Below are 17,399 nucleotides of genomic sequence, written 5' to 3'. Positions count from 1 at the left end.
GTAGTGTACTTCTGATGACTGACATTTAACAACTATGCATACTGAAAGAGTGTTTATGGCTTGTGTGTATTTCTTATTGGCTGCACACGGTGAGTAAATAGGCAGATAGACTTTCCATTGGTTTGTGAACTTCAGTACGTGTACCAAGATTGTTCGTGTTGGCAACTGCATTTTCATCAGAGTGCACTATGTTAAAAGTGTCACTCCCGGACGTGTTTGCTTACTAATCTTTGAGTGAAATCGAGAAATTGCGACAATGTTTGCCATTTGATCTTGGTACTTGTGATTTGTTGTGACTAAAAGTACACACATGCAAAAACACAACAGCTTAAATGTTCAACTCCCTTGATGTCACTGAATGTAACAGCGCACTTGCATTTACACTTTCTAGTGTTGCTACACGATTTGTTAAGGAAACATAAGGTGGTATCAAACAGCATAAAGTTACATGTATTTCAAAACAGTCCATCAGATATGGAAATTCGCGTCAATAATTGTATTTACGCAAATACATTTTTTTTATTTCTGATAGATTTGAGACCATTACTACATTATTAATTCAATAGCCTGTATCAGACTTAGACGGAGAAATGTCAGTCATGACATCACTTCTGTAAAATGTCACGGGATTCGTTTGTATAATTTAATTGTCAGAAAAATACATAAATACACACAATGTCTAGTGACAAATGGAATGCTATTATAAACGACTCAACAGTTACATATGTATTGTCTCATTTTAGACACACAGTATTACATTGACAATTGTCATAAATACATTGATGCACCTGTCACTTCCAGATCAATGTTGATTGCAGCATGTTTGTTTCAATGTGGTATTTACCTGAGACTGGTTATAATATATTCAAAGGTGACACCAGAACTGGGAACAGATGTATAGAGGGGTTGTCGAGAAGCTTTACAGTACAGCTTCAGTGTTCTGCCGGTGAATGGATACATGTCGAGCAAGAGGCGTATGGAGATGGAGACGCCGCGACATGTCGTCTGAAATCAACAGAGTCGTGTAGTAAGGTTTACACCAGCAACCAGAATGGCCTGGTCGTCAACTGTAATGGGAAACAGTCATGCCACGAAGCCATAACCGCAACACCCCAAACAAACTGTAACTTCACAGATGCTGCTGCTGAAGTAAACTACAACTGTATCAAAGGTGACACTTCGTTTAGTTCTTTCTCGACGCAATCAGCATGCGTTGTTTTCAGTTATATCACTTTCTGATTCAATTAAACCCATAAGCATGATTTTAGATATAAACCCAATAATCATAAATACATATGCGAATGTTCTGTACGTTCAAGAACCATGTTATTTTCCGTTTTCTATCAAAGGTTGATTTGGTCACAGCAGGTGTTTGTCGTTCATGGACAGTCGATGTGGTTGTACACGACATCTAACCTCATTCTTTGCAAGTCTTGTTATTGTCTGCATTTCGCACGACACATTCATTGAAGCATGTATTTTCCTACATGGTGGTTCCTAGAGTAGAACATACTAACACCCATACAAATCGCAATGATTGTTCTGTCTAACCAACTGTCATCCTACTCTTCATCTTGGCACGTTGCTCGTGTTATCATGCACTGCTTTGCCTGATCAAGATTCCATTATGTGCAGGATGTTGTAAAGCTGGCACATTATTTAGCTTTTCACGATTATCGGATACAGTGCATTCATGCGCACATCATGCTTTGTCAACATTTTTTACAAATATATGTGTTAAATTTAGGTTTGATTAAAATCAGAAAAATACTACTTGGCTCTATTAGTCTGATGCGACGGAGTGTAAGTGAGATTAAAGTAAGATTAATCATAGTGCGTAAACGTATGACGACATATACGGGTGGTGACGTGCATTGTTGTTTTTGCAACCTCTAGCCTGAGTGAGTGAGTGAGTGAGTATGGTTTTACGCCGCTTTTAGCAATGTTTCAGCAATATCACGGCGGGGGACACCAGAAAAGGGCTTCACACATTGTACCCATGTCGGGAATCGAACCCAGATCTTCGGCGTGACGAGCGAACGCCCCACCTCTAGCCTGAAATCTTATGATATGTCATATTATAATAGGGGAAAACGGGTGTTCCAGTCGCATCCTAAGAACCTATCATCATTAGAATTGGTCTTCAGCAATTAAGCGGTGACTAACAGGATCAAGTGGCCTGGCTTACTGATCAGTGACTTGATTGATTTTAGGCCATCGTATCTCAATTGCATTGGCCGATGCTCACGATGTAAATCATTGGATTGTCTGTCCCAGACTATTTGGCGTCATGTAGATGGAATATTGCTGATCTTGGGTGCGGCGTTAAACAACAAACAAACAAACATCTGATAATTTGTTAATTTTGCTGCGAGACACTGCAGGAATAATGTAAGACTAACATGGTATGCTAGCTTGTTAATGTCATTGCAACATGGTATGCTAGCTTGTTGATGTCATTGCAACATGGTATGTTAGCCTGTTGATGTCACTGCAAGACTTACTGATGAGCCTTATGATGGACTAGCTCCATGGTCTCGTGGATGGAGTGTCTGCTTGGAGATCGGAACATGACAACATGTAACTGACATACAGAACACGTACATGTATTGCAAGTCAGTAAACGGAACAAACAAGTTTATATTTTCTGTAGAGAATTAACACTTGTGTTATCAAGGATTCGCGGTTCAACCTATCATGCACCATGCGATAACTGTTACTGGTTATGCATGTCTGGATTGTATCGGATCGAAAACGTCGTCCGTGACTTCACATCTCGAGGTGAGCGTGTAGTTCCTTGAGGCCACCACCACGATTTCACAACTGATTGAGGCAAAAATGTAATTACATTTAAAACATCCATCGTGTCAGGCTTTTAGGATATGAAAATAAAGTCACATGGGACTATATCGAACGTATCGTGATCAGCCACATATTTAATTGTGGCTTTGTGCATCTATTGTGTCGATTATTTCGTATCATCACAATTCTAGTTTCTTCAATAGTTACATGTACGTATGAGATACACATATGGTAACAGGCATCATTTTACAGATAATTACACAGATTATTCTTATTATTCTTATTATTATTATTATTCACCTGATGAAGGAGTAAGCATATACTCCGAAAAAGTTGACATCCATAAATTTTCTTCCTTATCATTATTACTACTAATACTAGTAGTAGTAGTAGTAGTAGTAGTATCAGTAGTAGTAGTAGTATAAGTAGTAGTAGTAGTAGTAGTAGTAGTAGTAGTAGTAGTAGTGCCGGTTTATAGACATCCTCATAACTGTGTTTATTCTTGCGAACGAAATATTGTTCGTTACAATATCCATTAATGCATCTTGACATGTCAAGGTTACACGTGTATGAGTACCATATTTCGTTACCTAGTAAGCGTTTAATTGCACCGACTCCTGTTTGTGATTTATGACATAACAAAACAAGAAGCGGGTCCAAATACTGGACTGCCTTCATAACATCTTTCACCACCATTGCCATCAATTATAGCATACGTTTTTTAATTACCACCTAAAGGATACTGCAAACTGATTAAACCTCCTGACTAGAGGCTGACTAGACGCTCATGCCAACTGACTAGAACTACATGCCAACTGTCCCCTGCATCATGACCTAAGTGTGTCCCTGGTAATAATGCTTTTCCATTTCCAGTGATTCATGTGTGTTTCAGCTTCAGCCTTGATCAACCGGGCGTCAAAACGAAATCAAGAATACATGGGAGCAATTTGCTTTATATGACCTGTTATGATAAAATATGTCACTAATTTGAATACTAACATGTAAGTTGTTCTACTTGTTATATGCATTGTGTTACAGGAAGTATGAATATCTGTAGTTCAGTCAGCACAACAGTAAACGGGTTGGTGTACCTCCATTCCCCGGGATTCCCTGGCAGTGTCGGTGTGAACGGCAGCTGTGTTGTTAGGATCACAGGGCAGGATATACGAGTAACATTGATACAAGAGCGGATGCAGACGGGGATGCTTAACATCTCAGGTGACGGGAGACAGATCTGGACAAACGTGAATGTAGACCAATACAACAGGGTGTTGCCGGAAACAGCTGCTGAAATAGTAATAGTCTATGACAACCTTGATCAGACTGGGTCAAATGTATGGATACATGTTTCTGGTACGTATGAGAGTATAAATCAAATTTATCTTTTGACGTGTCTCCTTATTTGATAACCATCAATTATTAAATAAATTAACAAATAGAATCTGATGCCGGTCTTGATTTGAATTTTGCCTCACTATCCGAGAAAACATGTAATTATTTCAATCTACCTTCAGTCAGTCCAGTCTGATCAATTTAATGATAAAATTTCTCTCATGAACCAATCTATCCTGACAATAAAATATACATAGTTTCTGATTTGTTCAATTTATTATATAGAAAAATACAATTGTGACAGCCTCTCAAGAACTGCTGGTTCCATTAAAGGAAACGTACAGTGTAGCCATAATGAAAAGAAGCCATCTTTTAACAATTTTCCGTAATATACTAAGAAAATATGATGACTTAACAGGTATGCAGTAGGTATCAACACATATTATACCAGAAGTTGCATCACTTATTTAAGATCAACATGGAACTTGAACCTAGAGACTGCTACAAAAATGATTGTTCACAGCTTCAGGTCAAATGAACGTAACTTCTGAGCGACAACCATTGGATGCATCAACCACCCCAGTACCCACGTCAACACAGGCGTCATCACGTTCACAAGATGCAACCAGTCCAAGTACTGTGGCCACACTGACCACTGCAACAACAACAAGAAGTACACCTTCGACTTCTATGGGTGAGTGTCACCTGATGAGGATGTTTCATGACCCTGGTCAACGGTGATCAGATGGCTTACCATTATATTTGTTTGGGTATACATGTACGTATGAGTATGAACATGTTTGATGACACGCATTTGAGAAGACAAGTGTGGTCGATGGCAACAGTGTTTTTACCTTGAGTTTTCCTGAGTCTGTATCTTATTACAAGAACGTGTAATAGCTTACATAGACTGTCCTGTACAATACGTTAAAACATCAGTACAGCACTGCCCCAGAAGGTGTGAGCAGAGAGCATGACTGAATGAGGTGAGGTGAAATGGGGTTTAACGTCGCGTCCTAGATTATTGCGCTTATATTGCGACGTGCATGTCTGTGTGTGTGTGTGTGGCTGCTTGTACTAGTCCGGTCAGATGCCGATTTATAGTGCTAGCTCACTGAGATACCATGCCGCAGTTTAACATGAATACCCCACTCAGGCACAGTATACTGACTCCGAGCCCACCAGTCCTTGTTTTAGCCCCTTAATGCCGAGCGCCAGGCAGGGTAACAACAAGTACCATCGTTTAACGTCTTTTTGTATGACGCGGCCGGGGATCGAAACCCGGACCTTCCGCTCTCCGGGCGGGCGCTCTACCACCAGACCACGTAGGCGGTCCCTGACTGAATGAAATGAGTTGTCCGATGTTTAATTAGTAACGAGAAGTGGACTTCTATCCCTATCTATTGTTCCTATTCTGTTAAGAGGACAAGAAATAGTATGATTTGGTCTCTCGGTGTTTGTTTGCCGTACTATTATTGCAGCTATAGGATGGCGGTTTGTAAATAATCGAAACTGGACCAGACAATCCAGTCATTGTTATTTGTGAGCAACGATCCACACGCCATCAGGATACATAGATTCACAATCAACCAAGTCAGCGGGCCTGACCACCCCGATTTATTTGATCGCCTCTTAAGACCAGCGACGGCCATGCATACTAACCACAGAGGAAATCACTCATTATGTTTCATTTACCATACATATTCACTAACTACGTCAGAAGCCACAACGCTACGGATATCCAACGGCATCTCTACACTGTCTGAAAGAACAGCCAATATTACTGCTCAGGGATCAACCGACACAATGACATCCCTTACCTCTACAGCCCTGTCAACGACACACACAGGTATCTTTATGTACATGTTATAACGACAACCAATGACATTGTTATACGAAATATGGAAATAATTTTGTGTAAGAGTGTGCATTCACGTGTGTGTGTATACACGCGAGAGCTCGTTGTGCAATGAAGGCACTGACAAAAGCAGAAATATCCACGTTAAAGGCTTCATGTATCTCGTTTCAGACAATGGAAGTATTGTTTTACCCTTAGCAGTTGTGTGTGGTATCATGGGTCTCATCATCGTGGCGCTCATCATATATATGTAAGTACATCAAACTGTTTGATTTATACGTGTGATATTATGGCACTTGGTTATGGAGTCAAAATGCAACCTTGTTAATATTATACAATGATCGTATGCAAAACGTCTATTGCTGCAGCATGGTAAACAAGCTTTCCAGGAACTCGCACGGTAATTCATCTAATACTGAAACGTCAGTTCATTATGGTGTGCAGAGCATCCCTAATGGACCCCAGGGAGAAGATGACCTTATTCCCACCAGTGGCACCACCAACACATATTCTGGCCTCAGCCATGATGTTGAAAGAAATATCTACAATGGAATTCAACGTAATGCAAGTGAAGACGGTGACGAGCATAGCTACGGTCACATAAACAGTAGTGAAGGACCTTCGTACGTCAACTCGGTCAGTGGAGATGATCCATACATTAACGCCTAGAGACAACACACAAGCTAGTGTTTCAGATTGTTGCAGCATATACCATTATTCGCAGGTATAAGAGCGGTCAATGCGCATTTGCACTTATCAGTTATAACATGTAACCGATTGAACAAGTGACCGATGACCATTTTCGTGTGTGCTTTTAAAGAACCTGGGATCTAGCTTTTCACGTGCAGCATGTGTCCAGCAACAGTGATTTGTTTTCGGTGCAGTGTGCACAGTTGCGTTTTTCACTTTCTGATTTATTGCTCCAAGGTGGTTCGAACCCGAACTGTCACCAGGGGACACATAACTCTCACAGCACCATCATGATGTTTAAAAAGGTTTAGGGCAATTGCTCTTTTCACAAGTACGCTCATCAAAAGCTATTGTGTTTTCAATGGCTTTGTGGTAAATCCTCATTCCACCCCATTTTTCAAAGTTTCGTTTACTAGTATCACCTGATCAATCAGCTTGCTTGATAATTATATTTAGTTTACTTGCTTTGTTATGAATTAATATTATTCTAAGCTTTGAACATATCTGGTTATGCTTTTTCACATTCCTTTGAAATAAAATAGTGGTCTGTATATTCAGTGTGAGACTAACCAGTGTTTCTATAACGGCGGACGTATACAAATACACTTTATTTTGGAAATGATTTCTCTAAAGTTTGAAAATGTGTTCTATATTTGTTCCATTTTATACACATTCCAGTAAATCCTTATTCCATAACATTTCACAATATTTGATTTATCAACTGATCAATCAGCATTTTTGATAAATATATTCAGTTTATCTGCTTTGTTAGTAATAATTATTACTCTAAGCTTTGAAGATGTGTGATTATGCGTTTTTACATTCCTTCCGAAATAAAACATTAATATTCCAAAAATTATCTTTGTCCATCAACCGATATGTTTTGGTTATTAATTCAACTACATGTTAGACAGTTCTTAGATACATGTAAGTCTGTTATATATATAGGGACGTTTGTGCAAGTTTATGCAAGTGTGTGTGACTGCTTGTAATGCGAGTTTTATTGCGCTAGTCCACAGATATAGCATGCCGCAGTCTTAACATGGACAACCTACTCACTCCCTGCCGACCAGGGAACCATTGTACAAAACAACCACAGCGCTACGACTGTCGCAAGTCTGTCTTAAGGTATGGGAGTTACGATCATATTAGCTCTAATACCGTTTTGTACAGCGGCACCCTGGCCTTGTTTTAGCAGATTTGACAGATATTGTGATGGGTCTGTAATGATATTGGGATGGGATCACTATGACTGTCTTGTGGGTCAAGATGATGACGCTCGTGCCCACCGTGCATGTATCGTACCTGACAACCTCCAGCAGCAAAACATCACGAGAATGCAATGCTTCTTAGCCTTTCCCCCCACAGAACACGCCTTGTATACAACAGGGAGTCGTGCCCTTCGCTGTGTTATCCGACAAGGGCCAGGATCTGCAAGAGTAGACACGACTCACTCAATCTGTCATTGGAAGATTGTTTCGAACCATGCCATGTCACACATGATTGGGTCTTCTATCAATGTTCAAGTCACCTTAAACGTCCATTTTGAGACTACACAGACTTGTTTGTCTTGGTTCTTTGCACCCTTACCATACATGGCAACATGTTATGTTACACCTTTTCTTATCGATCCATTAATTACCATCACTCGATACCTCTTTGTATTTCTGTAATCATCTCTTAGTTTTGATTATCCCCTACTTGTTTTGGTGAGTGTACTGAGGCGTGTGATGATGTGTGAGGTGACTGATATGCGGTAGATTTCAACCTGTATCATACTGTATTTACCTATTCCACATTGAATGAATTACATAACTTTGGCTCTATGGTCAACTGGTTTCCCGCTATGTCCACAATTCGCATCTCTTATTTAAGATACAGATGTAACTCGGACCTGGAGATTATTACAGAATCGAGTTGTGCATAGGTTTTGGTGAAATGGAAATAATTTCCGATGGAGAAATATTGAATATACGAAACCCAGTACCCAGGTCAACACAGCAGCCACCAAGTTCACAAGGTACAACCAGTCAAAAGACTTCGGACACACCAACAACTGCAGCAACAGCAAGTACACCTGCTACTATGGGTGAGTGTCCTTTGGTGACGACGTTATCATGATTTGTTTTGTTTTTATCTGTATGAGAATGAATATTTATGATGACACACATTTATTAAGTGTGGTCGATGGCTACAGTACCTTAAGTTCGACTGTTTTATATCTAATAGTAACAGCTGACAGAGAGATGTAGAGATTGATACAGAAATAAATGTTCATAGCTTCAGGTGAAACGGATATAAGTTCCAAGCAACTAATATTGGATGTATCAAGCACCCCAAAACCCATGTCAGCACAGAGGCCCTTACGTCCACAAAGTTCCACCAGTCAAACGCATTCGGACACACCGACAACTGCAGCAACAGCAAGCACATCTTCTACTACTACGAGTGAGTGTCACCTGATGATGTTTTATGACCCTGAGCATATGTGATCAGTTATATTAGCTGGCTATAAGATTTGATTATAACTATATTTTTAGTTTTTACCTATATGAGTATGGACATTTGTCATAACACACATTTAACAAGTGCCGTCCATGGCTACAGTTTTATGACCTTGAGTTTTCCTGCAGTTATCTAATTACTAGAACATGTAATAGTTGCCCTGTATAATACCCCCTAATACCTGTACAGCACCACTCCAGAAGGTGTGGGCAAATTAGACAGCCTGACTTAATGAAATGACGGGCCAGCTTATCCCAATTTTTAGTCACCGGAACTTCTATCCCAGTCTATCATTCCTGTCCCTTTGAAAGGTTGAGATATAATTTGATTTGTTTTCTTTCGTCCATGAATGTACCTTCTACCATTTCAATAACATGGAAATTACAAATATACACAAATACAGTTCTCACTTCACTCTCAGTGTCAATTTTAGTCGCAGAGATCGCGTTCTAGTTGGGTGTCATACCATGTAGAATTCAACTGATCATGGTAGAGGTACTGTAAGAAGAGTAGCGCTAAAGAAGCATACTTCGCATACGAAACCTATTTGTGAACAATGACGTCAACGAACATCACTCAAGGCATACATCTTATAATAAACATCTTACCGATATAGTCAATGTCTAATTTAACTTTCTCAGTATTACTGTGTACACACAACATGCCAACATGTCTTTTAAAAGTAATTTTCTGAGCACTACATGATCACAAAGAGACACGTCATTAACGTACATAGAGCAAAAAGCTGTCTGACGAGGATCATAGTAACTTTCACTTCCCAGCAGCAAAACACTTCCCCTATGAATGAACGAACGAAGGAACGAATGCATGTATCCTTCGATGCTTTACAGATAATCTACGGACATTTATTTCCTCATGTGCAATAATAAGTTTTTTTACTCAATGGTCTACTGCGTTGCAGAAACACCCTGAATACAAAAAACATGCAGATAAACTTCACATAATAGACTGGCTATAATTGGAAAATCCACTGCTTTCATTCAAAGGTGGAAAACGCAGGTCGCTGATAAGCCTGAAAATGGAAAAAGAGGCCGCAACCGTTGTCAAGTGGGAATAGCGGTAGTCCAAACAGTGGTTTAATTTTCGGCCGCGTCATACCAAAGACGTTAGAATATGGTAATTGTTGTTACCCTACCTGGCGCTCGGGATTGATCGGAATTATGGTATGTTAAACTTTCATTACTGCAGCAGGGTAAACAATCTATCCAGGAGAAACTCGCACGGTAATTCATCCGATACTTTAACGCCAGTTCATGATATGCAAAGCATCCCTAAAGGATCCAAAGGAAAAGATGACCTAATTCCCACCTGTCACACCACCAACTCTGGCCTCAGTCATTATGATGACACACATGTCTACGATGGAATACATTGTGATGCAAGTGACGATGGTGACGAACATACATGTAGCTACGGGCGCATAACCAGGTTGTGAAGAGCCTGCCTATGTTTACTGTCAGTGAAGATGGTCCATACATGTATGTTAACATCTAATATCAACACTCAAGCTATGGCTTCTTACCTCTGCAGTATATGCCATTATTCGCCTGCATATTCAGTTTAAGCTCAATCAGTATTTTTTTTATAAATGCGTACGTGTATAACATACAAACTTTATTTCGTAAATTATTACTTCGTTTCATATTCCATATAGTTCCATTTTAAATAAATCCTTATTCCATCACATTTTACAAAGTTTCGTTTATCACCTGATCAATCAGCATGTTTGATGAATATATTTAGTTTACCTGCTTTGTTATGAACTATAAACACTCTTAGCTTTGAGCATATGTGTTTTTACATTCATTTCGAAATATAATATTCATATTCCAAAAAATTATTATTGTTCATCATCCTATATTCTTACTTTTAAATCGACAACAGACCATAACGTTATATGGTATGTTTTCAGTATAAGCAAATTATAGATTACTTTCACACGATACAGACTTGTCACTGTCGACGATGATGAAATGTTTATTAATGTCTGTCATCTAATTTGATTGTGTGTGTCGCCAGCAGGTGGTCTATAATAATATAACAATGCATATGCATGTTTATGTAGATGTGTGTCAGTACTCTATTCAGACGTGCCCCCCGTAGCACAATACGGGATGATTATATATATATATATATATATATATATATATATATATATATATATATACAAGGAAACTTGTACAAACTCTGTTCAGAGCAGCCTCCGATAATATAACACAACAAAACTACATGTGTGTATGAATTCTTTCCGTAGTCCAGTCAGAACCGCATGTAAATATAAATATTTTCTGTACTCTGTTCTGCACCTTCCCCAAGCCCTAAGGAAATCATAAGAGATGGTAGTGACATGCATTGTGATCGTGAAGGAGCTGTGCCGACGTTTCAAAAGAATATCCACAAATGGCCGTCCTTGCAGTGGTAAAACAATGTGCCTTATCCCACAAGACTGGTATATGCGTAACATTGACATGGCAACCTTTTGAAACTTTTGCTGACAATATGTTTTGGGTGACACACTTTTTTATTTGTGTGTATCTTTTTAACACTATGCTGAAGTAATAAGTTATAAAATTATATAGATATTCTTAGAAACACTTATATTGGCCACCAAATATGAACTCAGGCGACCCTGTCTATTGTAGTACATACACTACTATTATAAAGTTCTTCGGGAAGGGAGTAGAAGCATTGTTAAGCAGTTACATATGTCAGTGCAACAAATGTGAAGTTTTCTCCATTTCACACTACACTCTTTTAGTAGTTGTTAATAGAATATCAGAGTCAATTCTCCATATACCGTTACCCCCCTCTACCACCCACCTCCAGTCGATCGTTCAGCTATCAAACTGCTAATATCCACAATGTTGTACAAAATAACCCTTCTAGAGTCGGAACATAAAACAAATGCATAAAGAAGTTCTCTGCTGCAACAAGAGAGACAGCCTAGCCCTTGAGTATGCTCGCAACATACAGTTACGCCACATTAAAGGTGAGGTGAGGTGAAATGGGGTTTAACGTCGCGTCCTAGATTATTGCACTTATATAGCGAAGTGAATGTACGTGTGTGTGTATTTGTGAGTGTGTTTGTGCGTGTGCGTGTGTGCATGTGTGTGTGATTGCTTGTACTAGTCCGGACTGATGCCGATTTATAGTACTAGCTCACTGAGATACCATGCCGCAGTTTAACATGAATACCCCACTCAGACACAGTATACTGACTCCGAGCCGACCAGTCCTTGTTTTATCCCTTTAATACCGAGCGCTAGACAGGGTAACAACAAGTACCATCTTTTAACGTCTTTTGGTATGACGCGGCCGGGGATCGAACCCCGGACCTTCCGCTCTCCGGGCGGACGCTCTACCACTAGACCACGGAGGCGGTCACGCCACATTAAACACACATGTGTGCAGTCAACTTCCCTGTTCGTGGGCCACCAGGGACGTTTTACTAATGCATATGTGCTATCAATAGCTCTAAGCTACCTTGTGAGGATTGTATATATTGTCACTGTGTTGGTTATGTCATTTCGTTTATTGTGTTTGTTCAGTTTACCATTTTGTCTTTGTGATATGTGTACGATTACGATGTTAGATGTCCCAGTATACCCGAATGATTCCTGGGACACAATGACAGATTTAAGATGTCCCAGGAGAGTGATTACGTGCTAAGAGGTTTGAAGTGTTCTGAAGTGAAGCTTTTTACATTGTCTGTGATTCAAGGTGTGGGACTTTCCGACAGAGGACTTGTTACATACAGAATAGGAACACAACAGTTTAATGACATGTAATGTCTGGATAGAGTCGACCTGTTGTGTATCAACGGACATACAGAAATGTTGTAGTGTACTTCTGATGACTGACATTTAACAACTATGCATACTGAAAGAGTGTTTATGGCTTGTGTGTATTTCTTATTGGCTGCATACGGTGAGTAAATAGGCAGATAGACATTCCATTGGTATGTGTACTTCAGTAAATGTACCAATATTGTTCGTGTTGGCAACTGCATTTTCATCAGAGTTCACTATGTTAAAAGTGTCACTCCCGGACGTGTTTGCTTACTAATCTTTGAGTGAAATCGAGAAATTGCGACAATGTTTGCCATTTGATCTTGGTAGTTGTGATTTGTTGTGACCAAAAGTACACACGTGCAAAAACACAATAGCTTAAATGTCCAACTCCCTTGATGTCACTGAATGTAACAGCGCATTTGCATTTACACTTTCTAGTGTTGCTACACGATTTGTCAAGGAAACATAAGGTGGTATCAAAACAGTCTATCAGATATGGAAATTCGCATCAATAATTTTATTTACGCAATGCAATTTTTTTTATTTCTGATAGATTTGAGACCATTACTACAATATTAATTCAATAGCCTATATTAGACTAAGATGGAGAAATGTCAGTCATGACATCACTTAATGTCACGGGATTCGTTTGTATAATTTAATTGTCAGCAAAATACATAAATACACACAATGTCTAGTGACAAATGGAATGCGATAATGAACGACTCAACAGTTACATATTCAAACATCATGATTTCCTCAGTATTGTCTCATTTTCGACACACAGTATTACATTGACAATTGTCATAAATACATTCATGCACCTCTCATTTCCAGATCAATGTTGATTGCAGCTAGCATGTTTGTTTCAATGTGGTATTTACCTGAGACTGTCGTAAAAAACCTTTCGATAATATTTAGCGAAGTATATTTGACAGTGAACAAGTTACGTTATATTCAAAGGTGACACCAGAACTGGGAACAGATGTATAGAGGTGTTGTCGAGGACATTCATACTACAGCTTCAGTGGTCTGCCGGTGAATGGATACATGTCGAGCAAGAGGCGTTTGGGGATGGAGACGCCGCGACATGTCGTCTGAAATACGCACAGGGGTGTAGTAAGGTTTACAACAGCAGCCTTTTCTATCAAAGGTTGATTTAGTCACAGTAAGTTTTTGCCGTTAATTGACATCTTACCTCATTCTTTGCAAATCTTGTTTTTGTCTGCACATCGCACAATACATTCATTGAAGCATGTATTTTCCTCCGTGGTGGTTCCTGGAGTAGAACACACTAACATCCATACAAATCGCAATGATAGGATGGTTACAAAGTGTTGTTCTGTCTAACCAACTGTTATCCTACTCTACATCTTGGCACGTGGCTCGTGTTATCGTGCACTGGTTTGCCCGATCAAGATTCCATAATATACAGGATGTTGTAAAGCTTGAACACTATTTAGCTTTTCCCGATTATCGGATACAGTGCATTCATGCGCACACCATGCTTTGGCATAATGCACAAAAATATTATTGTCAACATTTTTTTTACAAATATATGTGTTAAATCTCGGTTTGATTAAAATCAGAAAAAATACTACTTGGCTCTATTAGTCTGATGCGATGGAGTGTAAGTGAGATGAAAGTAAGATTAAGATTAAAATGGGGGCATACGGGTGATCCAGTCGCATCCTAAGAACCTATCATCATTAGAATTGGTCTTCAGCAATTAAGTGGTGACTAACAGGATCAAATGGCCAGGCTTACTGATCAGTGACTTGGTTGATTTTAGGCCATCGTATCTCAATTGCATTGGCCGATGCTCACGATGTAAATCGTTGGATTGTCTGTCCCAGACTATTTGCAGATCGCCGTCATGTAGATGGAATATTGCTGATCTTGGGTGCGGCGTTAAACAACAAACAAACAAACATCTGATAATTTGTTAATTTTGCTGCTAGACACTGCAGGAATAACGTAAGACTAACATGGTATGCTAGCTTGTTAATGTCATTGCAACATGGTATGCTTGCTTGTTAATGTCATTGCAACATGGTATGCTAGCTTGTTAATGTCATTGCAACATGGTATGCTAGCTTGTTGATGTCATTGCAACATGGTATGTTAGCTTGTTGATGTCATTGCAAGACTTACTGATGAGCCTCATGACTGACTACCTCGATGGTCTCGTGGATGGAGTGTCTGCTTGGAGATCGGAACATAACAACATGTAACTGAAATACAGTACACGCACATGTATTGCAAGTCAGTAAACGGAACAAACAAGTGTATATTTTCTGCAGAGAATAAAATAACACTTGTGTTATAAAGGATTCGCGGTTTAACCTATCATGCACCATGCGATAACTGTTACTGGTTATGCATGTCTGGATTGTATCTTCGTCGTCCGTGACTTTACATCTCGATGTGAGCGTGTAGTTCCTTGAGGCCACCACCACGATTTCACAACTGATTGAGGCAAAAATGTAACTACATTTAAAACATCCATCGTGTCAGGCTTTTAGGATATGAAAATAAAGTCACATGGGACAATATCGAACGTATCGTGATCAGCCACATATTTAATTGTGGCTTTATGCATCTATTGTGTCAATTATTTCGCATCATCACAACTCTAGTTTCTTCCATAGTTACATGTACGTATGAGATACACATATGGTAACAGGCATCATTTTACAGATAATTACACAGATTATTATTATTATTATTATTATTATTATTATTATTATTATTATTATTATTATATTATTATATTATTATTATTATTATTATTATTATTATTATTATTATTCACCTGATGAAGGAGTAAGCATATATTCCGAAAAAGTTGTATTCATGATAAAGAAGTTGGCATTCATAAATTCTGTTCCTTGTCATTATTACTACTACTACTACTACTACTACTACTACTACTACTACTACTACTACTAGTGAGTGAGTGAGTGAGTGAGTGAGTGAGTGAGTGAGTGAGTGAGTGAGTTAATGCTTTACATCACATCGGCAGTATTTCAGCCATATCGTGACGAGAAATGTTACAATTTTAAAACATATATTTGAACTTAAGTAAAACCTGTCATCGATGGACAGTAAAATTACTAGAATATCACAGTTTATTATTTAAAACTAGCATACATAGTAGTAGTAGTAGTAGTAGTAGTAGTAGTAGATAGTAGTATCAGTAGTATTAGTAGTAGTAGTAGTACCGGTAGTAGTACCGGTATATAGACATCCTCATAACTGGACTGCTTTCATAACATCTTTCACCACCATTGCCATCAATTATAGTATATGTTTTGTAATTACCACCTAAAGGATACTGCAAACTGATTAAACCTCCTGACTAGAGCCTGACTAGACGCTCATGCCAGCTGACTAGAACTACATGCCAACTGTCCCCTGCATCATGACCTGAGTGTGACCCTGGTAAAAATGCTATACGATTTCCAGTGATTCATGACTGTTTCAGCTTCAGCCTTGATCAACCGGGCGTCAAAACGAAATCAAGAATACATGGGAGCAATTTGCTTTATATGACCTGTTATGATACAATATATCACTAATTTGAATACTAACATGTAAGTTGTTCTACTTGTTATATGCATTGTGTTTCAGGAAGTATGGATATGTGTAGTTCAGTCAGCACAACAGTAAACGGGTCGGTGTACCTCAATTCCCCGGGTTTCCCAGACAGTGTCGGTGTGAACGGCAGCTGTGTTGCTAGGATCACAGGGCAGAATATACTAGTAACATTGGTAGAAGAGCGGATGAAGGCAGGGATGCTTAACATCTCAGGTGACGGGAGATAGATGCGGACAAGCATGAACGTGAACCAATACAACAGGGTGTTGCCGGGAACAGCTGCTGAAATAGTAATAGTCTACGATATCCATCATCAGACTGGGTCAAATGTTTGGATACGTGTTTCTGGTATGTATGAGAGTATACATCAAATTTATCTTTTGACGTTTCTCCTTTTTTGATAACCATCAATTTAGCAATAAATTAACAAATAGAAACTGATGCCGGTCTTGATTTGAATTTTGCCTCACTATCCGAGAAAACATGTAATGATTTCAATCCACCTTCAGTAAGTCAAGTGTGATCAGTTTAATTATAACCAATGAACCAATCTATCCTGACAATGAAATAGACATAGTTTCTGATTTTTTTAATTTATTATATTGAAAAATACAATTGTGACAGCCTCTCCAGAACTGCTGGTTCCATCAAAAGAAAGGTACAGTGTAACCATAATGAAAAGAAACCATCTTTTAACTATTTTCCGTAATATACTAAGAAAATATGATGACTTTACTGGTATGCAGTAGGTTTCAACATATATTATACTGTATTCACAGTTATTTGTATGGTAACAAGGT

At 38.9% G+C, this 17,399-nt stretch overlaps 1 protein-coding gene across 1 annotated transcript in view; it reads left to right on the top strand.

Annotated features, from left to right (window-relative positions):
* The window catches only part of LOC124110310, a 31,056-nt gene extending 23,621 nt beyond the window's left edge, over positions 1-7,435 (top strand). The window contains exon 7 of the mRNA XM_048384624.1: positions 6,361-7,435. Within this exon, the coding sequence (XP_048240581.1) occupies positions 6,361-6,661 (301 nt within the window). The 3' untranslated portion in view covers positions 6,662-7,435. The remainder of the gene's footprint in view (positions 1-6,360) is intronic.
* Positions 7,436-17,399: the final 9,964 nt, after the last annotated feature.

Source organism: Haliotis rufescens, unplaced genomic scaffold (genome assembly GCF_023055435.1).
Source record: "Haliotis rufescens isolate VD_foot unplaced genomic scaffold, xgHalRufe1.0.p SCAF_5, whole genome shotgun sequence".
NCBI classification, from domain to species: domain Eukaryota; kingdom Metazoa; phylum Mollusca; class Gastropoda; order Lepetellida; family Haliotidae; genus Haliotis; species Haliotis rufescens.
Note: the sequence above shows the minus strand (reverse complement) of the source record. Positions and strands in the feature narration are given on the sequence as shown.